This window comes from Carcharodon carcharias, chromosome 26 (assembly GCF_017639515.1).
Source record: "Carcharodon carcharias isolate sCarCar2 chromosome 26, sCarCar2.pri, whole genome shotgun sequence".
Taxonomy (NCBI): domain Eukaryota; kingdom Metazoa; phylum Chordata; class Chondrichthyes; order Lamniformes; family Lamnidae; genus Carcharodon; species Carcharodon carcharias.
This window is the reverse complement of record NC_054492.1, coordinates 43936120-43963508: the sequence shown is the minus strand read 5'-3', so window position 1 is coordinate 43963508 and position 27389 is coordinate 43936120. Positions and strand designations below refer to the sequence as shown.

Here is a 27389-nt window from a genome sequence, read left to right as displayed (position 1 = left end):
GTGTGTGTGTGGGCGGTGTGTGTGTGTGTGTGCATGTGTGTGTGTGTGGGCGGTGTGTGTGTGTGTGTGTGTGTGGGCAGTGTGTGTGTGTGGGCAGTGTGTGTGTGCATGTGTGTGTGTGTGGGCGGTGTGTGTGTGTGTGTGTGTGTGTGTGTGTGTGTGTGTGTGTGTGTGTGTGTGTGGGCGGTGTGTATGTGTGTGTGTGTGGGCGATGTGTGTGTGTGTGTGTGTGTGGGCAGTGTGTGTGTGTGTCTGTGTGTGTGGGTGGTGTGTGTGTGTGGGGGCAGTGTGTGTGTGTGTGTGTGTGTGTGTGTGTGTGCGCATGTGTGTGTGTGCGCATGTGTGTGTGTGTGGGCAGTGTGTGTGTGTGTGTGTGTGTGTGCATGTGTGTGTGTGTGGGCGGTGTGTGTGTGTGTGGGCAGTGTGAGTGTGTGGGTGGTGTGTGTGTGTGTGTGTGGGCAGTGTGTGTGTGTGTGTGTGTGGGCGGTGTGTGTGTGTGGGCAGTGTGTGTGTGTGTGTGTGGGCAGTGTGTGTGTGTGTGTGTGTGGGCGGTGTGTGTGTGTGGGCAGTGTGTGTGTGTGTGTGTGTGGGCGGTGTGTGTGTGTGGGCAGTGTGTGTGTGTGTGTGTGTGGGCGGTGTGTGTGTGTGGGCAGTGTGTGTGTGTGTGTGTGTGCATGTGTGTGTGTGTGGGCGGTGTGTGTGTGTGTGTGTGGGCAGTGTGAGTGTGTGGGTGGTGTGTGTGTGTGTGTGTGGGCAGTGTGTGTGTGTGTGTGTGTGTGTGGGCGGTGTGTGTGTGTGGGCAGTGTGTGTGTGTGTGTGTGTGCATGTGTGTGTGTGGGCAGTGTGTGTGTGTGGGCAGTGTGTGTGTGTGTGTGTGTGCATGTGTGTGTGTGTGGGCGGTGTGTGTGTGTGTGTGTGGGCAGTGTGAGTGTGTGGGTGGTGTGTGTGTGTGTGTGTGGGCAGTGTGTGTGTGTGTGTGTGTGTGTGTGTGTGGGCGGTGTGTGTGTGTGTGGGCAGCATGTGTGTGCATGTGTGTGTGTGTGTGTGGGCGGTGTGTGTGTGTGTGGGCAGCATGTGTGTGCATGTGTGTGTGTGTGTGTGGGCGGTGTGTGTGTGTGTGTGGGCAGTGTGTGTGTGTGTGTGTGTGTGTGTGTGTGTGTGTGTGTGTGGGCAGTGTGTGTGTGCATGTGTGTGTGGGCAGCATGTGTTTGCATGTGTGTGTGTGTGTGTGGGCGGTGTGTGTGTGTGTTTGTGTGTGGGAAGTGTGTGTGTGGGCAGCATGTGTGTGCATGTGTGGGCAGCATGTGTGTGCATGTGTGGGCAGCATGTGTGTGCATGTGTGTGTGTGTGTGGGCGGTGTGTGTGTGTGTTTGTGTGTGGGAAGTGTGTGTGTGGGCAGCATGTGTGTGCATGTGTGGGCAGCATGTGTGTGCATGTGTGGGCAGCATGTGTGTGCATGTGTGTGTGTGTGTGTGTGTGGGCGGTGTGTGTTTGTGTGTGGGAAGTGTGTGTGTGGGCAGCATGTGTGTGCATGTGTGTGTGTGTGTGGGAAGTGTGTGTGTGTGTTTGTTTTTGGGCTGTGTGGGTGTGTGCAGTGTCTGTGTGTGCATGTGATTGTGTGTGCACGTGTGTGCGTGCTAAGTGTCCGATTGTGTGCATGTGTGTGTGTCTGTGTGTGTGTCTGTGTGTGTGTGTCTGTGTTGGCGCACACACGTGTGCATGGGTGTTTGTGTGTGTGTGTATGTGTGACATGCATCCAATCCTTTCCTCCTGATACTGAGACCAACTGTGACAGCCCGTTACCATTCCAAGCCAACCGAACTGGGGATCTGTTTGGATACAGTGGTGAGTTAAAATCAGGACACTTTTAGAGCTTGCTGACTTATTTAAATCCCAGGTGACCATACCATACAGCTGTATGAACATGGAGCAGTATGTTAATACAGTCCGAAGCTTACCTTGTTGGTGGTGAAAGCATCCCACACAATAACCTTTCCATCCTGGAAACAGAAGAAAGAAAGGTCAGTCAGTACACACACACACACAAACACACACACACTGCCCACACACACTGCCGCCCCCCCCACCACACACACACACTGCCCCCCCACCCCCACACACACACACACACACACACACACACACACACACACACACACACACACGCGCGCGCACACACGCGCGCACACACACACACACACACACACACACACGATTTCATACTATTTATTGCAACCCTATTCACTGACTAAAGGTGGCAGAACATGAACACAAATACTTTCTGTCTCTGCAGCTGTTGGCTTGGGTCATTTATGGCTGGGGTCATTTTTATTTCTGTTCTGAACATTTGGGACATAGTCCTGATGCGTATACACCATCCTCACGCCCAGACACAGAGAAATCCATTCAACAAGTCTAAACTTCTCCGCATCTCTTGTAACTTGGTCAGTTACATGGCAAGACACAACTTTGGGCAAAATGTTGAATAGATAGAGCTCAATAAAATGAACTGGTTCCTTTATTTCAGTAAATACATCCATCAGGATCTTCTTCCAAGAGGCAGGAAAAGTTAAAAAGTGAGTCTTTCTGCCTCTCGGGAAAGGTTTGAGGGGAAAATTTGATGAGTTGCTGTCCTCAAAGTGCTCACTGAGTGCAGAGACTCTGATCACCCTGCTGTTTGTTTCCAGTGACCCATTTCTGTCAAAGCACAGGCTTCACTGGGAATGGGCTTATGTGTCAAAATAAATCCATGTGGGATCATCTCCAGAATTTTGGATTGTAGGACTGCAAACAATGTGTCAAGGAAACTGCTGCTGTTGATGGATCCCTCACACGGGGGAAACAATGAGAGAAAATGTCAACCTTTTCCCCTGCACTAGAGAGAATTAATTGAAAATTTACTATGTATTCCCGGAACACAAACATTTCTAATGGATGCTTCGTTTAAAGTGTCTTTGCCTGAGAATTATACCAGAGGATACTGGTGTGATTTTTAAGAAATTCCACTCGTTGGTATTCTAGTGGTGGCCATTACGGGGGTCACAGTCCAGTTGCTAAGAACCCATGGTGTATATTACCCAGAACGTCCAATCTCCAGCGGGGGTGGGGGGGGGCGGGGTGGGGTTCACTGGAAGGCAGTAAACCCCAGAAGATGTGATATGGCCACCTGGAAGTCTCCACGCACGGACTGCACAGTAATCGTCCATGAAGCTCCGCTGGGCATTACCCTGCATAGGAGCCATCTGACACTCTGACTTCAATCAGGCTTCAGATGGTTCCAACTCTCTTAGCAGAATAGTTACCGGGAAAAGTTAGAAGGATTAAACCCACTTCTAACTCCTGGTCAATTATACTACTGACCTCTCCACCCCCCCACAAAACACCCCACTGGACCCCCTAAATACTCCCCACGACCTCCCCCTTCCGATTACCCTCCCCATCACCCCCGACTATCCTCCCTACCCGCCCGATCTGTCGACTACCCTCCCCCCTCTCCACGCCTTGACTACCCTCCCAATCCCCCGGCTATATCCCTAACACCCCACCCCACACACCGCCCCCCCACCCCGACTACCCATCCAACCAACCCCCACCCCCAACCACCCAAACCTGACCACCCTTCCCCCTCTCCCAATCAACTGACCCTGACGACCCCGACTCCACCCTCCCAACTGCCCAACCCTGACCCTGGCTCCAAGCTCTCTCCTGTCACCACCACCCTCACCCACTTGCCTTACACATTTGCCTTCTCGCTGGCTTCTGAAAGTGCCTGGGACCCTTGAACAAAGCTGCTGTACAGCAGCTAGTGCTGTAAAAAGGCGGCCTGGTTTCACTTGTCCTGGTGCCAGGCCCTGCACTGGAAGGCCTCAGGAACCAGGTTTACCATAGGCCCAGGCCCTGGGGTCCAGGTGAGGAATGTGCAGCTCTAAACTAAGGTAAGCAAGAAGGTGCAGAGTGGCAATCTGACTGCGATTACCACACAACGGAAGTTCTGGCCCCATAATGTGAAGTTCAATCAGGGGGAAAAGGCTGGTGGGTGAAAATTCACCCCACAGCCACCCGCTTTGTGCCTGTGAAAATAGTGGGGGGAGGGAAAGGGGGCCTCATTCCCCCCATTGATGCAATATTCAGGCAGGCTTGTCAGTGGCCTGATTCCTCTGAAGGCCAAAGCTGCTTAAATTTGCAAATCGTTGCCCTACGTGGGTTGGAATTTGTGGTACTGAGGGAGGAAGAGGAGCCCTTCTGAGTACAACGTGGACCTCTGCTGCCCCATGCTTCTATCACCTCACACCCTTGTTCAGTCCCTCTCCCACCAGCAGACCCACATTCCCGGAGCTGGGTCAGTCTCAGGTGTGTCATGTTGCCATGGTGAATGGTAATACCGATGAATAAACTCCTGGGGGCTCGACTCTGATCACTGATGATCATGAATCAAGCCCACGGGTACAACAGAGCACCTTTTTTTTTGCCCATTCTCTGGGTGTAGGCATAACTGGCAAGGCTGGCATTCATTGCCCATTTCTAATTGCCCTGAGGTGATGATAATGGTGGGCTATTGCTTGAACCACTGCACTCCAGGACTTCTGGTCTCTCAGGGAATCAAGACATATGGGACAAGGGCAGGAAAGCGGAGTTGAAGCTAAAGATCAGCCATGGTGGTATTGCTTGGGGGAGCAGCTTTGACAGGCTCCTGTTCCTGCTCATATTTCTTATGTTCTTAAGTTGATCACCTTCACTGGGTCAAAATCCTGGAGCTCCCTCCCAGGCAGCACTGTGGGGGCATCCTCATCTCACAGACCACACCATCATCTCAGGACAATTAGAGATGGGCAATAAGTGCCAGCCTCACCAGCAAAGCCTACATCCAGAAAATGGAAAACCAGTGTCTGTGGGCTAGAATCTTGGATCGTAAGTGATCAGAATCAAGTGCCCAGATGCTTATTATAAGAGGAGATGGTGACGTAATGGTAATATCTCTGAATTAGTAATCCAGAGGACCAGGCTGCTGCTGTGGGCAGATGGATTCAAATCCTACCACAGCAGATGGTGGAATTTAAAGCCAATTCATAAAATCTGGAATATAAAGCTAGTCTCAGTCATAGTAACCTTGAAACTATCACTGATTGTTGTAAAAACCCATAAGGTTCACCCACGGCCTTGTAGGGAAGGAGACCTGCATGTGACTCCAGATCCACAGTGATGTGGTTGACTCTGAAACGGCCCAACAGGTCACTCAGCTCAAGGGCAATTAGGGATGGGCAAGAATCGCTGGCCTTGCCAACAATGCCCACATCCCATGAAAGAATTTTTAAAAATCAGCAGCAGTTGTGCGGCATGATGCAGCATCACTAATTTTAACCAGGAGAAGCCCATGAGTCTACAGCATGGCACGCAATCATCACCTCTGGGATTATGCCTCTTCCCAAGCACAATGTATGAGGTGAAGCAAGCTGCCTCCCTGCAGCACCTCCGGCTCCAGCCCATCGTCCACAGATCCACAATCGATGCCAGAAAGATGTGAATCTGCGTCATGTATCCTGCAGCCAATGACAATGTTTCACACAGCCTTCCTGCAAAACACTCTGCTTCATTACAAGCACCACTTCACTCTTCAAACACTCTCAAAAAGTAGCCAACACTACACCCAGCAGCCGTTAATGATTGTACACAACTGTATCTTCCACGGGGCTCAATATAGTTATACATTCACATTGCAAAATAGTAATGTTGTGGATTATTGCTTGGTTATAGTTGCACAGCTATTCCCACCTTAAATCACTTGCTTGACACTTCCTGTGACAATAATTAATAGTCATAGGTTCCTTACAACACCACAGTACTTCCGTTTAATTAGTCAAAAAAAAATCAGATCAGGGGAAACAAGGTTAGAGACTGGCAATCAAGAATCGTCCAATCAGATATGAAGAGGCTGCTTGCTTTCTGATTTGGGTGTGACATGAGGATGGAAATGTCAGGTGACCAATGGCAGGAGAGCAGGGGAGGGACTATTGGTAGAGCGAGATCCCATAATACAACCTCCAGAAATACTCCAAACCAGAGTTGACAATCTTATTAGGAGAAATCAGGGGCTGGCTCCCCATGGATTTCCATCAGGGACAAACATCTTGGGGGCCACGCGAGTGATTTGCCCGACCTGGGCAGAATTTACTGCCCTCCCATGAGACAAGTTTGGTGGCGGAAGGGCATTTAATCAGGGCCTGCCGTGTCCTTCCCAGCCTTGCCACATTTAAGCCCAGGGCATGGCCATCCTGTCCTGTGCCCAGTGAGGCCCTTAAGTGGACAACTGGGGGTGGGGAGTCCCCTGTTCAAAGACACTCTGTGCCTGATTGAGGGACCTGGCATCAGGAAGGGGGAGGGGCCTGCTGAGAGCCACTCTCCATCTCTGATTGGCCAACCGCTCTTGGGGCGGGGGCAGGATTTCCACCCCAGGGTCCTTGATCCTGGGGTAAGCCTGATACTGCCCAATTAAGTGCCTGATTGGCACAATTTGATGGGCCTTCCCAAAAGGCGATGATGTGGGCTGGATCTCCAGCCAGAGAGCGAGACCCCCAATCACTTCCATTAAATATCACCACACCCCTCCCTCCACACCTTGCGAGTGAGGCCCCCAAGCCAGACTTTGTTAAATTATCCTGGCGCAACTATCTCACCCACTCTCCTTTAACAGGCATTAACATGAGAAGCTTTTTATCTTTTTCCTAGTTTCTCCCTTCCTCTCCTGGAGATAATGAGTTGCTCCCACTTGGTCCCCTACAGCTGATAGCACTCGGGCATTTCACACAGGCGGCCATCATTGTGTGTCAGGGGCAGTGTAGTTTTACAGGGGTTAGAAGCAGCAACCAGGTGGTCTCCACCTTGGCTACCCTGAAACATTTCAGAAACCTACTGACCCTATCCCTATCACTGCTACCCCTTTGGCAGATCCCACAATAAAGGTCGGCCCCACAACTTCTAATGTCCAGTTTCTCTGGGTGGTTTTACTTGGTAATGTCCCTGGAAACTGATGTAGGAGACATCACTCCCACATCGTCTACGTAACATTCCCATATTCCCACATGTTTCAGACCAAGGCCTCTCATCTCCAAACGCCTCAGAAAACACACATCAAGAACCAACGGCACTGGCATTCAGGTTTATCGGGCTCTGTCTCCTGTTCTTTACATCAACACCTGTCAACTAGAGCAAGCTGGCAGAACCTCCATGCAAATTCTTCAAGGGTGACTTGGTAATGTCCAGGACCAGGAACACGAACAAGCATGGGATACAGCTGCCACAACCTCTACCAATCATATTTCAAAGATTAGGAATGGGAATCACACCAGCAAAGGAGGGGAAAAAATAGATTAACCATGTTCTATAAAATATGGAATAGGCTGGTGGGAATTGGTATCTGGTGCCCTGTGACAATGACTAAACACGAGGTAACCACCCAGCCAAACTACAAAGACTATTTGTTTCCCAGACTGTGCATCAACAATCTCTTTTCTCAAGTACAATCCCACAATGGAACGAGCTGCCAAAGGAAATAGTCACAGCCCAGTCATTTGAAATCTTCAAGACTCATCTTTAGATTATTTCCATTTAAATTTTTCATTATCAGGACTACCATTTCAGCAGGTCATGCCTGGTTTATCTAGCACCACCCATCTAAATGTGGGTGGAATATGGATATTAGTTTGCGGTACCGACAAAACCAAAGCAGAAACAAGCCCCTGCAAACATTGGCAAGGTTCACGGGGTCAAAGGACGGAGTGAGTAATAGGCCTTTGGAGGGTCCTACCCGAAGAGGAAGTACCAGCTGAAACTTGCCAGGCTGAAGGGTGATGGAGGATAGGGAAGGTGCCAACCCTCACATGGAAAGGGAACAAGGCTGCTCTCAGAGTCCAGTGGATGTACAGGTTTTCCATTTCTGACATACAATCCTGCCAAGCAGAACTTCCTGCAGTGAGCATATGGAAAATGATCTTCTTCATGTTTCCCTGCACTGGCCTCCGAAATGCATTCTACCCTGAAGTATAGGGAAATGCTATTGCTGCCGATGCAATCACAGCAATGGCTGTCAGCTTCAGCCACTTCGAATCTTCAGCTGAGAATGCTGAATGATGCCAGACCTTTTCTGGCAGCAATTATCAGCTGGACTGACTGTAACATCAGTACATCACCGGCTGTAACTTAACAGTCCCCCACTACTGCACAAGTGTACAAGTAAGGGTTAACAGTAGGAAAGCGTTTCAGAATGTGGACAGACAGGGCGCCGGTGAGGGGTTGAGGACTCTGGGGTGATTTTATGGGACAAAACCATCTATCCACGTCCTTACTTAGGGCTGTTGCAGTAGGCTCCTGACCAATGTAACAGAAAGACTACAATAAATCAGGTGCTGAATTTCAGGGTCAGAATATATCAGAAGTGAAACCAGAAAAGCTTCCATATTGCTAACCCTTGTTTGTACACTTGTACGGTAATGGGGAAGTGTTAAATTACAGCTGGTGGTGTAGTAATGTTACAATCAGTCCAGCTGAGAAGCTTGCAGCTTTTGCATGACTATTTATGCGAGGCTGGTGATTTCCTAAACCGGGAGATTCTGTGTTTCACCCGAGCCTGGATCTCGTCTGGAAACGTCACAAGATGTACTTGCGCCACTAGGAACAGCTCATTGACAAGTGACAACCTGAGGCTGGAGCCAAGATCAGGGCTGGGACCATCGAAGATGAGCTTTAAAAATATCATTACAGGTAGTCCTGACACAGGAACGTTTGATGTTGGCTTTACGCTGAGCAAAGGGTTCTATCCCTGTCGAAACATTATACCTCAACCTGTACCAAAATTAAAAACTATTTATTATGGAAACAATAGTCCGTGCACAACTTCCCCAGCAACCAACCCAAAGAGATGGATAAACTGGTGATAGGGGCCAAAGAAGAATGCTTAAGCTGTTATTTTATCACTCTTTAACCATTTGCCTCCTATTAGTGTAATCTGTCAACACTTAGGTTGCTCATTCAGTACCACTGCACACCATACCTGGATATAAAGAGTATCACTTTGGTATAAACCTTACCCCTTACCAAATCCAGAAGGGGAATTTTAACATTCATCTGAAAAAATGTACCAAGCTGTAGGGAAACAGCAGGGTAATGGGACTAACTGGATAGTTCTTTCAAAGAACCAACATTGATGTGGTGGGCTGAATGGCCTCCTGTCCTGCATTATTCCACGATTCTATGGAATGAGCACAGAATGGAGGCCCTACCCTCATTTGAACACAGCTAGTAAGGTGTGGGTGTCAGACAGGTGTCCGGCTGCAGGTTGCTGGGTACAGGAGAGCAGGATATCAGCTGTCCCCCACGCAGAGCTCAGTGCTGGTTGGTGCGGGTGGAGAAGAAATGCTGGGTGGGGGGAGCTCCTCCTCCACCTGGCCCAACCAGATTTCTCCCCCTAAATACCCCTAGGCCTTCACTGGAGCAACCACCAGGAGACTCTTTAAGGGCTGCTGGTTAAGCCATACACTTCCTGATGCAAATGAATGAAGCATACGTGGTATATGTTCTGCCTATCTGTACCTTAAAATTGGCAAATGGGGTCCTACAACTCCAATTTTCACAATGAAGTAGCCAAGGTAGACCCACCTTAAAATTGGATCGGGCGAGCTATCGTATCAGTGGGACCCAGGATGCCTCCTCATGCCCGGTTTTCAATGCCCACTGCCTGTTGTTCAGGCAAGAACCTTAAGAACAGAGCTGGAGTGGGTCATTTCGCTCTTTGAGCCTGCTCTGCTACTCAATACGATCATGGCTGATCCTCTAACTCCAGCTTCCTGCGCCATCTCCATATCCCAAAATACCCAAAATCAATTGATCTTTGCTGAATATGCTCAACGACTGAGCGCCTGCAGCTCTCTGGGGTAAAGAATTTCAAGTTTCTTTTCATCTCAGTCCTATATGGCTGAGAACTTATTCTGAAACTGTGACACCCCCGCTCTCCCCACCCCCCAACCCCCACCCACCCCCCTCCTCCCAGCTTCTAGAAAGTGATGGGTGGCAGTTGAAAAATCACGCACTAAGTATTTTCCTATCAGCTTTTCCAGTGTTGGCTGTACAGATGTAATGATCTGGCCGATGGTCTGGTACTAGCTGTCATAGTTCCTGGGTTTCATTACAACCTTTGAGCTGGACTGAGCAAGGCGAATAATTAGCCTGTCTCCACGACGCTGCTCAGAGCTGGTAACTCAGGCTAGAAAACTAGGGGCCAGGTTTTGGCAGAGGATTTGAGAAATGGGTCCATTTTGGGGTCGTAACCCCACCCCTGATGGGAAGCGGACAAGGTTTCTGATTTTAGTAGAGGTGAAGGGTTAACCGGTAAGGGGTCAGGGGTGGCAGCCAATTAGAGGGGCAGGAATGGAGGTGGGACACGAGGGAATCAGGCAACAATCTGGTCCTTTTCAGTGGCCATTCTATGGCTGCCATCTGTGGGTGGTTTGAAAAAAAGTGAAAACATTTGAATCTTCAAATTGGTCAGGGCAGATGGAGAGCTGGAACTCGGGATTGGCTACGGAAATGTTAATGCTTTTAAAATTTCATCGGTGTAGATTTTCTTCAAAACTTCCACCTTTCTCAATCAGGTAAAAAAAAGTATTCACTCTGCCACCCCTATTCCTGACAGGCTTGAGCTGTTCAGCTTTACACAGCCCAGCAAGAGCCCATCCCATCAGCATTTTGAGGCCTTACAGAGCGAGCTCTTAAGGAGCTGCTTAATCACTTTAACGCACACAATTAGTGATGAGGGCAGCTTTGCTTTCCCGTCCTCAGGAAAATCGGCAGGGCCAGGAAGGGAGGTAGGATGTTGCCAAGCGTGACATTGGCGCCATCTTCTTTCCTTTGCCCTCCTCCATTCCGAGCCGACGCCAGCAACAAATATCCGACCGTAGGTGTCAGGCGAGAACAGGAGTGGGCTCAGCTCTGATGCCCACCATGACGGAATAGCCCTTCAGTGCAGAGGTGGTCCTACGACGTGGCGTTCCTCACAGGGAGTAGTGTTCACAGAGAGTGCTCTGCAGGAAATTGTAACAGGAGAGGGTTTGGGCCAAAATTTCCTGTCAGGGGAAGTCCGTCTTGTACAAGCTTCAACATGAAGGATGATTATTCGGGTAAGGCAACAATGGTTGGAGATGTTGGGAGGCCGGGTTACTGAATGAATAACTCCTTTTTAAATTGCTAATACTTTTGCTTTAAACAGGATTAGGGAAAGATAACCAGATGCATGCGAACAATAATGAGAATTAGGCCCTTCTCTCTCTGAAGCAGCGACTTCATACTTGTGATGTGAATAAAACAAATGAGCTTCCGCCTGTTTCATAGGGAGGCATCATGTCCTGGTAGAAGTCACACCCCTCCGGGGACTGGAGAACAACTGCAAAAACAGTGACTGGAATTTCTTGACTTCTGCTGCAGCGCTGGAACCCCAACAGATTTCCACTCAGAGGAATATTAACTACAATCAATGTGCTTTGTTCGAATCAGTGAAGCAGCTTTTGATTAATTTTGAATAAAATACAAATATTCCCCTCTGAGCCCGGCTAATGCTCATTCTCGTCTAGGAAGCTGCAGTTTTATAATTCGAGTCTTGCAGCAATGCAATCAAAGTAATTGTTTACTCAGTGGGGAGGGTGGTGGACGTCAGGAGTAAGAGCACTGGGTGAGGCAGTAGATTGCTTTGAGAACTTAAAAACAAAAAAACTGGGGATGCTGGAAATCCAAAACAAAAACAGAATTACCTGGAAAAACTCAGCAGGTCTGGCAGCATCGGCGGAGAAGAAAAGAGTTGACGTTTCGAGTCCTCATGGACCTTCGACAGCAGTTCTGTCGAAGGGTCATGAGGACTCGAAACGTCAACTCTTTTCTTCTCCGCCGATGCTGCCAGACCTGCTGAGTTTTTCCAGGTAATTCTGTTTTTGTTTTGCTTTGAGAACTTCGCTGCAACTAAGGGAAAACTGGAGTGCCACACATGGGCTTCAGACAGACAGGATGGTGCACTGAGCTGTAACAGACAGGCAGACACAGCATTGTTACAGTGCACGGGCTGACAGCTGAAAGGATATGACTGTATATGGAGACTGTCCTCAAATATGAATTACACCACAATTACTAAGGTTATCAAGTATGGATTTAATATATCCATCTCAAAAATGTAAAATGGTTGCTGTAAGTATAAAATTAGTTAAAAGGCTACAGGGATTTTACATCCACTGCTGTACTTGGAAGTTCATTTGAAGTGACAGACATGACTCAGTGAGTAGCACACTCTGGAGTCAGAACATTGTGGTTTCAAGTCCCACTCCAGAGACATGAGCACACAATATAGGCTGACATTCAAGTGCAGGAGTGCTGCACTGTCAGGGGAGCCATCTTTCAAATAAGACGTTAAACCAAGTCTGTTCTCAGCTGTAGGTAAAAGATCCCACGGCACTGCTTCGAAGAAGACCAGGGGAATTATCATCCCCAGTGTCAATTTTGTTCCTCAACCAACATCACTGAAACAGATTTCCTAGTCATTATCCTGTTGCTCTATGCAAATTGGTAGTCACTTTTCTACATTATAACAGTGACTACATTTCAGAAAGTCATCCTAAAGTTGTGAAAGGTGCTATATAAATGCATTTCTTTCCTTTGTTCCTTTTGTGTGCGGCTATGTAGTTTCAGCATGACATCCTCTAAGTAATATTCCACTGTTTTGGCTATATAGCTCAGTATTCTGATTGCTGTTTCAAATGTGTTCAGCATTACATCTATAAAGCTCTACATCTCTTTCAATTTCATGCCTAGCTATTTCGCCAGCATTGTATGTATGTTCCTAATTTTTCTTCCTAAATGCACCCCTGGTTTGTACTAAATTCCATCTGCAACCTTTCTGCCTAACTGTCCAATTCATTTTATATTGCTCAAGTAGCAGCCTCCTCAGAATCAATTGCACCTCCTAGTTTGGTATCATCTGTCATTTTTATCAACTGATATTAACTCCAAGCCATTGATGCAAATTAATTTTAACTTACTCTTTCAAACGAGGTAGGTGTCGCTGGCAAGGCCAGTATTTACTGCCCATCCCTAATTACCCTTCAACTGATTGGCTTGCTTGGCCATTTCAGAGGGCAACCACATTACTGGATTTAAGAGTTACATATAGACTAGACTAGGTAGATTTCTTTCTCTAAAGGGGCATTAGTGAACTAGTTGGATTTCTAATCACTAAATAGCTTTCAATTCCAGATTTTATAAATTGATTTTTAAAATTCCACCAACTGTCGGCACAGCATTAGCCTGGGCCTGCAGATAACTAGCCCAGTGTCAGTACCACTACCCCACCGTCTCCCCGATTAGCAGTAGCACTGATCTCAGCACTGATTCCTGGAGCATCTCACTCATGACTAACACCCCACCCTCCCCCCCCGCGCCTCCCCCCAGTAATTTAGACTTATTATTGCACTAGAAATTCACTTACACTTAAATAGACAGGTCCCAACTTCTTCTGATGTGTTTAGAAGGTATCTTATGGGTAAGTATTGCAACTTCACGCCCTTCACGTATTTGAATGCTGTGTCTCTCAGTGAGATAGTGGGATAGCACAACTTCTGGAGGAGGAAGGACATTTGTACAGAAATTTCTTGATTTCCACATCTAACTATGCATGTGCAAATGCGTGAGGTTGTCAGCCAACTTGCTCCTTAATAATGGTGAATGCTGACAGGCTGATCATTATTACTGCAAAATATGGACCAATGTTAGAACTTGAGGCTAAATTGAATAGTTTTGGTTTCTGCATAGAGGGCCAATGATAGGGATTTTCTTTCACTTAGATATTTAATTAGACAAACTCGAAAATCATACTTTGCTCCACTTATCAAAATCTAATCACTAACAGTTCCTTTTTCCCGACAATTGTTTTTCTTTGTTTTGGTGGCTTTTTTGTATATGTTGTTACATAATGTTACACAGCTCAGGCATTTCACTGCCTTAACAAAACAAAAATTAAAGGCAGCACAAATATAATCTTAGTTAATGCCATCTGGACTGCAGCTTGTTCACAGATAGCTAATGGGATTATGCTGCTTCTGCATTTGTGCAAAGCATCAGTGACCTTTTCCATCCCTTCGGTAAAATGTCTAGCAGAGCTTTACTGCTGCGTTACATTTCTCAGAGAAGGTATGTTAAGCTAATGTAAAGAAAACAAGAACCAATAAATTCCGCAAGGTTAAGATATTCCAATAAGAGAATATTTCTTCTGTGCATATGCCAGTCGTAAATCAGCCTATGGAATACCATCCAATCAGAAACCCCTGGTTGGGATTGGGAGCCAGGTTTCGTTAAGGTTCGAACACACAACAAAAGCAGATAATGAAGCCTCACAATAAGCGCCTCACAATGAATAACATTTTACTTTCAGTCAATTGTCCCATTTTGTCTCCCGCAATTTTCAAGGTGGAGTTGAGACCACAACCAAATCAGCCATGATCTTACCAAATGGCAAAGCAAGCATGAGGGGCTGAATGGCCTACTCCTGCTCCTAAGTCCCATGTTCCCCTGACCTGCCCAGTGGTGCTCAGCTCTTCATCATGTTTCTCAAAATACACGACACAGCTCTCTTTATTTGTTTGTCATACAATGAGGCAATGCACAATGTTGAAAAATCACCATCCCATCGCTAAGTGTGTGATATCATCACGAAAAGTCTCTTCTCCCTTCTCAGCTATTAAGGCAATGGCTCTTCAGCAATCAAAGTCACAATGTATTGCTTGTGATCCAAGTATAATTTAAAAATTACAGAAATACATAGCCCAACATGGCAAACCACTCAAAAATCTCTACACACAACAGAAATGACTTCTACTGGTCCAATTAATATTAGAAGTGGTTAATGTCACATCCAATCCATTCCTAGATCTGGAGATTTGCCAGAGAATGAAATACAACAATGCCCCCATGTAGTGAATGGGTTAATGAGAAGTAGCTCTTTCCAACTGGATTCAACTATGGTATCAGTGGACACATGATTCTCACATCACTTCCTGTTCACATATCAATACTTGCATCACCCCCTTCCCTCAAGGCTGCCACTGATTTCCATTCCAACAATTTTAATTCTACTTGAGCCTGTACCAGATGGCTCCAAGTGTTGAAAATTATTCAATCAGTCTAATAAAAGTTGTCTACATTAATTGTCCCCAGAACATGTTTCAGTCTTCTTCACAATTTTACAGAGAAAGGTTGATTATCTATGCGGATGAATGAGCAATCCATCAATCAGAGTAGACATTTTATCTTCATAGATTTAAATAACATTACTGTCCCTTTGAAGATAAAATGTCCTCTCTCTCAGCTCTGCAATTTACAGGGCATTCTTGGTTACGATGTTTCATGTAAAGGTAGATTACTTCCTTATGTGTCAATCAAGCACTATGACAGAGTTTTAAAACACATTATTTTTGACACGAATTAGGGGAAAATTCCATAAAGGTCACCTTCCCAAAAACTTGGATAAATAGCATTAGTGATTAAATTGCTTGAGAAATAATATTTTGAAAAATTACACAATAACATATAAATTAAGGGGTTCACTAAGTACAAGACATCCTAGTTATCTCATAAAAGGGAACTGGACATTGAGTCAGGGAAAACGACCATGGTATAGCTGAAGTGTCAGGCTGTGTTCAGGTTTTTGAAATGGTGAAATCTGCAGCAAGGTGCAAATATTTAATTATCAAGAGGCCTGGACAAACGATCGGGGACTTGAGTGCAAATCCCACCATGGTACCTGCGGGTAGGATTTAAATGCAGTTAATTATATAAATCTGGAATAAAAAATTAGCTTCAGTACTGGTGACCATAAAACTATCGAATTGTCATGAAACCCATCTGATTCACTAACTTCCTTTAGGGAAGGAAATCTGCTCTCCTTAAAACAGCAATGTGATTGATTTTTAACTACTCCCTGAAATGGTCTAGCAAGGCACTCAGTTGTACAGCTATTAAAAAAAGCACAAGAGTGAAACCAAACAGATCAATCTGCTTCAACCTAGGTATCGATTGGGACACAACAAAAGCATATCCAGCCTAGTCAACCTTGCAAAGTCCTTCTCACTAACATATGCAGAGTTGCACCATAATTGAGAAACCAGTTAAGCAACAGCCTAACATAGCCACATTGACACAAACATACCTTTCAGCCAACATCCCAGGCTCCTCCAGTGCCATCCCTGGCTTTGTCCAGCAGGGACTGTCCCACCAGAGCTGGTGACACAGTGATATATAGTCAGGAGGCAGTGGCCCTAGGAATCCTCAACATTGACTCTGGGTCCCATTAAGTCTTATTGCATCAGGTTAAACATGGGCAAAGAAACCTCCCGCTCATTAACACTTGCTGCCCTCCTCCCACTTCAATTCCAGTGAGTGTCAATGTCTACTAAGCAAGAGTGGCTCAGTAGGACTACTACTGATCGAGTTGGCCAAATCCTGAAGGATATATCTGCCAGACTGGGCCTGTGGCAGGTGATGAGAGAACCAACTTGAGAAAAAAACCTACATGGCCTCATCCTCATCAATCTACCTATCACAGCTGCACCTGTCCATGGACTATTGGTAGGAATGATCACTGCACAATTCTGTGAGAGACAAAGTCCCATCTCCACACCAAATACACCCTCCATAAAATGGTTCAATAGCAAAAATGGACATCCATGAGATGCTGCGGACCATCAGCGGTTGCATAATCTGTAACCTCATGACCCAGCATATCCCTCACTCTACCATTACTATCAAACCAAGGGGCCATCCCTGGTTCAACAAGTAGTGAACAGCATGCCAGGAACAGCGCAGTTCCTAAAAACAAGGTGCCAACTTGGTGAAGCTACAGCTCTGGACTACATGTGTGCTAAGCAGTGAAAGCAGCATGCTTTCAACTAAATTAAACAATCCCACAACTAAACACTCTGCAGTCATGCCACATCCAGTTGTGAATGGTGATGGGCAGTTAAACAATGAATGGGAAGGAGGAGTCAGCATGATGGCAGAACCCCGCACCTGAGTGCAAAAGACATCTGAAGCATCTGTAAAAACCTCAGCTAGAAGTGCCGAGTGGATGATTCATTTCAGCCTCCTCCTGAAGTCCCCACCATCACAGATCTTCAGACAATTCAATTTACTCCATATGATATGGAGAAACGGCTGAGTGCACTGGATACAACGAAGACTATGAGGCCTGACAACATCCCGGCTGTTCTATTAAAGACTTGTGCTCCAGAACTAGCCTCGCCTTTAGTCAAGCTATACCAGTACAGCTACAACACTGGCATCCACTTGACAAGCTGGAAAATTTGCCCAGGATGTCCTGTCCACAAAAAGCAGAACAAATTCTATTCGACCAGTTATTTCTCCATCAGCCTACTCTCAATGATCAGCAAATTGATGCTATCAGTCAGCGCTTACTCAACAGCTCCAACACTCAAGAAGCTCAATGCCATCCAGGTCAAAGCAGCCTCTTTGATCTGCACTCTATCCATCACCTTAACCATTCACTTCCTCCACCACCAACGCTCAGTGGCAGCAATGCGTACCATCCCCAAGATGTACTGCAGCATCTTGCCAAGGTTCCTTGGACAACAAACCTGCAACCTCTACCACCTAGAAGGACAAGGGCAGCAGGTATATGGAAGCAACAGTAGCTGCAAGCTCCCCTCCAAGTTACACAGCATCCTAAATTAGAGATAAATCACCAATCCTTCATCATCAATGGGTCAAGATCTTGGAGTTCCCCTCCTAACAGCACTTCACTCTACTGACCGCAGCATTTCAAGGAGGTCACTCCCCACTGCCTTCTCGAGGACAATTAGGTTGTCACTGATTTTTACAATATGTTTTAATGATGGGGTCTTTAGGGTCCTGCTACCAATGATGGAGTTGAGGGGCGGGCAGGAAGAATACAGAGTCGTCCATGGTTAAAGCTGTGAATCACGGCAACAGGAGGTTCCAAGGAAGTGGAGCAAGACCATGAAAGGATTTATAAACGCAAATGAGGATTATGCCACAAATGTGAGGATGGGAAGGCAGCAGAGGACAAGGTAATAGCTCAATAAGACCTAGCACAGGTTAGGCTGTAAGTGGCAGAGTTCTACATGAATTTGGATTGCTTTGCAGTTCATAAAGCTGGGTGAGAGGGAGCAGTCAAAACATGGATGAAGGTGGAAATAGAATCAATAAATAAATCTTACGCACAGTTTTGATAATGTTGAATCAAATCTATAATTCACCCTACGGCCTTAAGTAAGGTTTATTTTCAATGATGTACCCGTAAAGTCCCAAAATCATGGGCAGAATTTTCTGCCTGTTGGGTGGGCCTGACCCAATCTCCAGTGGGCGTGGAGCTGATCCCCACCAGAGAAGTGGGCCCCGCCGCCATTTTAGGTGGGCAGGCCAATTAAGGCCCACCCAGTGTGACATCCTGTGGGCAGGGTGATTCCCCAAAAGCGAGAGTGCACCCTTTCGCACATGTACATGAAAGCGTGCACTCATCTCCCTGAGGCTAAGTGCTGTCTCAGGGAGATCACTTCCACATTGAAAAATATTAAAAATAGAAAAAAAAATGTTCCTAACATGTCCCCCTCATGTGACAATGTCACATGAGATGGGACATGTTCATAATTTACATAATAACTTCATTAAAATTTTTGAAACCCTGCATGAAACCTCAACCCGCCGGTGGATGAGGTTTCATGGTTTTCTCCAATTCCCGCCGGGGCTCCTGGCCGACCCACTAACCTTAAGGTTGGATGGGCAGGTCCTTTAATTGTTTAAATGATCCTGTCAATGGCCTCAATTGGCCATTGACAGGTCTGCGGGCCCACAGCTGATTTTGCTGCACCCCTGCCTTCCTGAAAATTTAAATGGGGCACGGTGGCACCGGGAATTCCACCTGACATCATCCCCGTGTCAATTTACGCATCAGCAAGCAGGCCCTGCCCCCTGCTCGCCGACGGCAAAATTCTGCCCCATATCTGAGAAAGGTTTGCTTACATCATAAAGAGATACCATAATATTAATTGTGTGAATAAAGATGAAGTATACCAATCATTGGCAATTTTCAACTGTCCTTCAAGCTCCTTTTTTCCAGAGATTAACGATTTTAAAACTTGGTGGAACAAAGTTTTTATTTTCTACCCTGGGTTAAGAGTTCACTGAAATGGTTGTACCATGCTTATAACAAAAGAACCAGAGGTTTTTCTCCAAATATCTGAGCATGCTCCATTTTAGCCTCAATCCCAAACTTGAGTTCAAATGAATCAATTGTTCCAATCACAAATTTAAAGTTGGATTTCTTTTTCAATCGCAAATATAGAAAATTAAACAATTGAAAATTGGAACAAACTTAACTTAGGCTGCTATACAAATTGATAACACAGAGGTAAATGCATATTTTCTTAAACTATCTCCAAATTAGGACAAAGACCATTTCTTCCCCAAACAGATTTTTTTTTAAACCACATTTGAGACTTCCCAAAACAAAGGCAGAGGAAAGCTTTATGGTCAGAATGTTGTTACTAGCAGGACGGAGGATGCTTTCAATTTAAGATATACCTTGTTACCAGTGAAATATCTTTAATAATGCACTGGCAATCAGATAGCGGCTAGATGCACATTAATCTAACCTGGGAGGAACTGACAATTCTTCTCTTGTCTCGGCACCAGTCCATGCACAACACTTTATTTCCATGGCCTTTTAGAGTCCGCCTTGTCTTCATCACAAACTGTCCAAGAGCCTCTGCTCGCTCAGCAACCTGGTGAACTGGCAAGGATAGCAAAGAAAAAAATATTTGATGATTTTTACAAGTCAGACATGGAATGAGAGATTATAAAGTGGTTTATACCATGCCCTTTGAAGTGGATGTTTTAGATAGTGAAAGGTATCATCCCACAGTAATCCGCATCTTGGCCACGCCAAATATAAGCAGCACCCTCTCCACACATCAAACTCTGGACGTTGTATGGTATCAATTTAATCTCCCTTCACCATACACAGCTTAACCCCCATGAATATCGGGCCTTACCACACTGAGAATCAGTTAGGAAGAGGTCAATATAAATTCAACTCAGTGGTGAATCCTTCAGACAGCCTCAGGCCAGTCTTCAGCAGATGATGATGGGATGGTACTGCCCCTATCTGCAGTCTCTACACAAGTGTCGAAAACTGAAAGACCGAACATAGATAATTGCTACGGTCACATTCAGCAAAACCAAATTTGTGCACAAAATCCTACCAATGTGGAACAGGCATTATTCATCTCAGAAATTCTTCTTAATAAATGATGGCCCTTCAGTTTATTTAAGTCAAAAACATAACCCTGATTTCATTGTCTCTATCATCAGAAGTAGAAATGCAAAGGTCACACCTGGGCAGTTCCACAAAACTGGGGATAATATAATTTGATTTCAAAATTAACAGAAAAAATTGAATAAGAGTGTCTTCAACTAGAATCCTAGGGAGAAAAATCATATTAGTTTACCACAGGTCCATACTTGTTCTAGGACCACTGAGGAGATCACTGCTCCATCTGAAAGTAATTGTTACATCTTTGATCCTGCACTACTCCACATTAATACTGTGAGAATAGATACTTTTAAAAACTATTTTGGGTATGTGTGTGTGATTTAATTAAGCTGGGCAAGAATTTGATTGCAGTCAGGTTGTCTGGGGGGGTTGGAAACATGAAAAGGATAGAGGTGTTAAGTTTGAGGTACAAGTAAATAGGTTAAATCTAACATTTGCATTGTCAGATAAGTTGAGAGCTTGAATGAATATCAAAGGGGAGTCAGAGGTATCAAGAAACATGTTTGCATCTTGTAGAAGTTCCATAGGTACATAGTAGTGGGAACATTATATTTTATTGACCCAAAAGCAAAGACAAGACAGAAACATGAAAAATCTTATATTTGGAAGAATTTGAGTTTCAAAGGGGTGCAAGAACAATGGAACTGAGATGCAAGGGAGAAAGGTATTTTAGAGTTGCTGTTGAGCTGGAGCTATAGAGATAGGTAGAGAAAACTGGAGCTGTTTGGGCTGTTGAGCTATATCTGGAGCTCTGGACTGGGAGAGGGTGCAGTTTGAATCATCCATCCAGTGAAGCCAGAAAAGTCTTGGGTTGCAGTAAGCAGTTTTATTCTGAAGTGGATTCCACCACAGGGTGGAGGGTAGAGGTCATGTGATATGCCTTTATTGAAGGTACAGGGGTTTGTCTTGTGTAATATTACTGGATTTTTTCTATAGTTAACATCTATATGGGAGTGTTGCCTAAGGGTGTTTACTTGTGGGTCTGACCAAGTAGGGAAATTTTCTGGGGGAATGTTTTGTAAGACCAACCTTAGTTGCGTGACTGTAATCTTGTTTGCTTAAGTTTTCTTTTGTTCTTGTTAATAAAACTTTTAATTTTTAAAAATCCCAAAAGTGTTACTGGACCTCTTACTGCTGAGATCGGTATGTCTTCTTCTCATTTTCAGAATACAAAGAAAAGAGTCACGGCCCATAAGCTAAGTTTCCCTGTGGGATTTGGTTTGTGCAGCAATTAGCACTGGCTGTGGTCATACTAATACTCAGCAGTACTACTCCAGATTAATGCTCAGCTGTACTACTCCAGATTAATGCTCAGCAGTACTACTCCAGATTAATACTCAGCAGTACCATGCCATTTGAAATGGACGGTTCAAGTAGTGGAGTGTATCTCTTCATATTAATCTTCACCATGGCCATGCCAAATACAAGCCGCATAGTTTCACACTGACTGTCCACATATTAAAAACAGTGGAATGTCTGGTATCAATGTAATCTTCCTTCAAACATACATTGTTACCCCAAATGAGAAATAAAATGGTGAAATACTGTAGAACACAACAGCAAGGGAACACAGGAAATAAAAGAAATCTGGAAATAGCTGGTGGGGTGTCAGAACAAGTGACCATTAAGTTGCCGATTGTTATAAGAATGCAACAAGTTCAATAATGTCCTTTGGGGAAGGAAATCTGCTGTCGTTACCCAGTCTGGATCTACGTGTAACCGCTACAAAGAATTGCAGTGCGTCAAGAAGGTCCATTATTGTTTTCTCAGGGTAACTAAGGATGGGCAGGGAACAACAGGCTGACCAGCCATGGCCACACCTGAGAATGAGTGAACAGAAATGTTCTTGTACATTGTATCCAGTAAACTGGTGAATTAAGCCATGTACTATTCTTGAATGCAGTTCAAAGAACACCTAACACACTAGATAAAGGTGCATGCCAATTCTTCTTGGACACCCGAACTGTGTCAGATATTCTCATTTTATAAGCTTCCTTTCCTGAAAGCATTGGGATTGTACAATCAGTGCTGCAGTCCTGTTCAGTGATCTCATATAAATGAGTGAACAAGTGAAGTTTGCTTTGTCTTTTGAAGCTTCTTACCCACTGTCCTGCAACAACTGAACCACTGTAACAGGTTCCTGGTTCCCATTCAGATAGGACAAAGTGAAAACATTTCGTACAGCCCAGTGCATGTTTTTCATTTTATTTTTCCATCTTCACTTACCAGGCTTTCCACCCTCTCTACAACAACAAACCATTAACCTTCTATTGTCATTTCAAGACAGAGAACACACAGAGACAGTTCTGGCCACAGCCCAGGCCACAAGTTACCTTCTTAATGTTACATTTATTGAGAAAATAATTCATTCTTTGTTGTTAGGCCATGCAAACATACTGTACTACCAGCAGCACTATGAAACAGCTCAAGAGCACAAGGATAAGGGCTATTGCCTTCACTGTCAAAAGTTATTTTAATCTGGAGTCCATTATGTAGCGTATCACTGGATATTAGGATAGGATCGATAAATAGACCTTGAAAAAGGCCAATACTTTCACAATTCCAAAAAGGCAAAGGCTTGTTTCAAATCGACTATTAAACCCCCAGGGCAGAGAGAACGGAATCAAACCAAAATCTAAATTTGCTATTTCAGGTTAATGTGCAATGCTTCAATTTTCTCTTATTTTTTAAATATGGGTATACAGATGCAATCACACAGGATGTCCCTCTGCCTATTTTCTTCCGTCTCACCAATTTTTATCACTTTTGCAATAGTAGATGCCGAGTGACTAATGTGCCTGAGGCCACCACAAATGGGATGAAGTTAATGCCTTTTAAAAATATGGTAAGCAGCTAGTTTATCTGATCAATTATAGCTGGTTCTTAGAGTCTCAAAGGGAGATGCTGCTCTCTGGTAATCTAATGAGCGACAGATCATTTGCTGATCGTTCCTGGATATTGTCAGACAGATTCTGGGATGGGAAAGGGAGGTGGCAACATCTGATTTCTGGCAGTGTAGAGCTGAGCATCCTTTTGGGCCAGCCAGAAAATGCAATGGATATGCTTAAATTCCTTGAGGGAGTCAGAGAAAATCCTGAGCTGGCGATTTGGATCAGGTATTCAAGTTTGTAAATACCCGAGAGCTCAACCTTGTAGTGAAGAAAAGGAGGGAAACAAGCAATTTAATACATCTGACAGGGGAACGTAGGGATTGTAGGACCAGAAAAGGCTATTTTGCTGATCTCAGAGTATTTAGGGTTTGAGACAACAGGACAATTATCTCGCTCGCAAAATCTCCAGGAATAATTACAGTGAAGCACATGGGGAAGGGCAGGTGGTATAAATATGGGATAGTGCAGGGGTTTACAATCTTATTGCTCTGAGGCCCCCTCTTGTGTTGTATAAATTCCACCAGCCTCCTGTAATATAAGTATTGTTTCTGTATAAAATCAGTTACACAATTTAAAAATTATATATATATATATATATACACACACATTAAATATTATTTTTGTTTTGCTTACAACTTGACTACTATCTTCCAGCCTTTCCCCTTCTTGGGCTGGGATTCTCTTTTCTCCACCATCCTACTGACCATAGTAAACCTCACACAGAACCACAGAAAGTTTATGGAGCAAAAAGAGGCCACTTGGCCAATTGTGCCTGTACCAGCTGAAAACCAAGCCACCCAGCCTGATCCCACTTTCCAGCATTTGCTCCATAACTCCGCAGGTTAGGGCACCTGAGGTGCATATCCAAACACCTTTTAAAATGAGTTGAGAGTTGAGGGCTTCTGCCTCTACTACCCTTTCGGGCAAACTTGCAAGTTCTTTTTACCTTAAGCAAGCAATTTTTTGAAAAAAAAATGTATATAAGTGCTTAAGCATGGTACTGGTCACAAGTTAAATTCCCAAAGGGTAGAGCAAACTGTAATTCAGTTGAGGGTTGGAAGGAATGAAACCACATGCGTTGGTTGGAACTAAGGAGACATCAGAAGGGTAAAGAAAACACGGACTCTTGAAGGATTTTGCCAATTGATTTGATTCATGTAATCATGTCACTGGGGAAACACGAGATGAAGCTTTGAGTCACGGCATCAGTTCTCAGTGCTCTCTGCCCAATAGAAACTCAGTGTCTAATCTCCTTGCCCTACCCCACCCCTCAATTGCTGTTCCATGCCCAAACACTGCTGCCTAGCATGTGGACCAGCCTTCTTTTTACACTTCAACCAAGACCTGTGTGAATATCGAGAGACCTCCTGCTTTGATTTACTCTCATTGGGTGGCATCCCCTGATTGACGAGAGCACTTCCACCATAGGCTGACTCCAGTTCTGACTGGTCCTATTATCACGTCAATCTTTCCTTTTCCTGCACATACTTTGGTTATTTTTGGCAGACCCCTTGAAACTATCTTATGGATCGCTGACTGCTTGAGAACCCCCCTGACAGTGGACAGACACTGGTGGAGATACCATGTCTAACAAACTGGAGACCTCGCTGCATAAGCATGTGTCCAATGATATTTGTAGCAGGACATTCTGACACTGTTTCTGCATTTTTTAAAAAACAAAGTTTGCATTGAAAACCAGATACTGGGCAGGAGAAAATTTTGCGAGTGTGGTACCTTGTGAAAGATTCTTTCACACCTGTAGGACCAGTGATCCTAAAATGGTTCTGCTAACTCCCTTTGAGTGTAAGAACTTTATTCACACAAACGCTACCTTGATATAGACTGAAGTAAACATGCCCAATTATAAAAAAAATCATATTGCTGAAAATCTTGCAGGTGAATGGCACAGGGCATCACTGGGAGCTGGTAAAAGCTGGGCTCGTCCTGTGCAATCTTCTAACATAGCTTGTTGCTGATTATTTATAAAACCTGCATAGACTTTACTCCCCATGTTAAATGCTGCACCTAGGGTTGTGTAGCAGCTACATGGAGCCTTTTATGGAAAGTGCACAGCCACAGAAACCCTCCATGTTCAGAGGCAGAGCCGAGGAGAGTCTCTGGGCTCTGGTTGCTCCCCCCGCCGCGGTACTTACGCTCTACATCATGAAGCTTTGCCCTCTCCTCCTCCAGTTTACCCTTGAGCGACTCTGCCTCGTCCCTCAGCGATAACACGGTTTCGTTCTCCTGCAGCCCCTCAGTCGCCATCTTTTTGACACCAAAAGAGAGAGAGGGAGGGGAAGGGGGTGGTGGAAAAAAGATACAAAAGACAAGGGGTTTTTTTTGTGTTGAAATGATGTTGTTTGTTGTTAGCCGGAGAGATGCTATCCGCTTTAGCTCATACAGTTAGATGGAGGCTGGCTGACGTCAGTGGGAGGATACTGAAATTCATCAGCCCCCAACGAGGAACATTATTTCTCCTTCTTCTGAAATAACCAGGGCTCATGAAGCCAGCCAGCAATGCACAAATAAATATATCACCCCGTGCGGCTTAGGGACCGATTGGGGAGAGTAACCACACCAGACGGTCCCGTATCTTGCAGCGTTCTGTCTGACTCCGAACCCACACAGAGAGAGAGAGAGCCAGCCAGGGACGTGGGAGCACGTCAATCCAAACTCCCAGTCCCCCAGACCCTCATCTGGACTGGAGGAATGAATGCAGATGCCGACTCACAGGTTAAATATTCATCCCCACCCAGCAAAACCCCACATTTAAAAGACGTGCTTTGGGTCAAAAAGCAAAATATTCAGATGCTGGGAAATCTGAAATGAAAGCAGAAAATGCTGGAACAACTCAGCAGGTCTGACAGCATCTGTGGAAAGAGGGAGAGAGGCAGAGTTAACGTTTCGAGTCTGTATGACCTTCTTCTGAGTTTTGAGTTAAAATGCCCGAATAGTTGCATCTCTCTATAATCACTGCATTGCAGATTACTAATAATTACTAATAATCACTGCATTGTAGATTACTAATAATTACTAATAATCACTGCATTGTAGATTACTAATAATTGTAGATTACGGGCTAATAGACCTGACCCCCATCTACCCCAAATCCAGAAATTATCCAGACATGTAAACTGCACTAGAACAGACCAGACAGAGCAGATTTCATTAAAGTTAACAGTGTTTCTCCATCCCAGATTTTTGACGTTATTCAACAGTGGGAGTGGGTAGGTGTTATTATTTCATTAATGCCCCTCTATCCTGGAGGATTTAATTATTTTCTCATTTTTCAATAGACTGGAAGAATTGCTGTCTGTTAATGTTAGTGGGATAGGCGCAAGTATTGTGCCCCTTGTTTTTAAGAGGTATAAATCCAAACTGGTTTCACCTGATGCCTTACAGATATGGGCTAAGACCAGCATTAACAATGCAGAGCCATGTGTTATAAAATGCTGGAAATAACTCAGCAGCTCAGGCTGCATATGTAGAGGGAGAAACCTACCGCCTGGAAAAAAGAATGGGAGATTATGATCTGAAATTGTTGTAAATCTGTAGGACTCAACATTGAGTTCAACAATTTCAGCTGCTCTCATTTCCTGCATGAGCTGCCAATGTTCTGCTGTTGTCATTTATACCTGGAGACCCACCTTTTGTTTCTTATCCATTACCATCGCTTTTTGCCTGGTGCCTTCACCCCTTCAGTCATTTAGATCTCTCCTGCCTCCCATCTTATCACAGATCTTCCCTTTGGTTCTTTCCTCCCCCACACCCCCCCCCCGTGCTCACTTCAAAATTGTTCCATCTCGAACTTTTCCCAGTTCTGCTGAAAGGTCAGAGACCTGATATATTAACTATGTTCCTCACTCCACAGGTGCTGCCAGGCTGTACAGCATGTTTCCGTTTTTATTTCAGATTTCCAGCATCTTCAGTATTGTGTTTTTGTTTATTTTTTATTTCTTCATGAGATGTGGGCACCACTGATAAAGCCGGCATTGAACACCCATTCCCTGAGGAATGCGAGCAACATTCACAAGCCATTTCAGTCCATGTGGTGTAACTCCTTTGAGTCAAACCAAATAAACTAAAATATACAAAATCAGGGACAAGTT

The 27389-nt window shown here is 45.0% G+C and overlaps 1 protein-coding gene across 1 annotated transcript in view; it reads right to left on the bottom strand.

Annotated features, from left to right (window-relative positions):
- The window catches only part of LOC121269773 (guanine nucleotide-binding protein subunit beta-5), a 222156-nt gene extending 196220 nt beyond the window's left edge, over positions 1-25936 (bottom strand). The window contains exons 1-3 of the mRNA XM_041174680.1: positions 25434-25936; positions 19710-19846; positions 1959-2000 (exon numbers count right to left, since the gene is read on the bottom strand). Coding sequence (XP_041030614.1) covers positions 1959-2000; positions 19710-19846; positions 25434-25545 — 291 coding nt within the window. The 5' untranslated portion in view covers positions 25546-25936. The remainder of the gene's footprint in view (positions 1-1958; positions 2001-19709; positions 19847-25433) is intronic.
- Positions 25937-27389: the final 1453 nt, after the last annotated feature.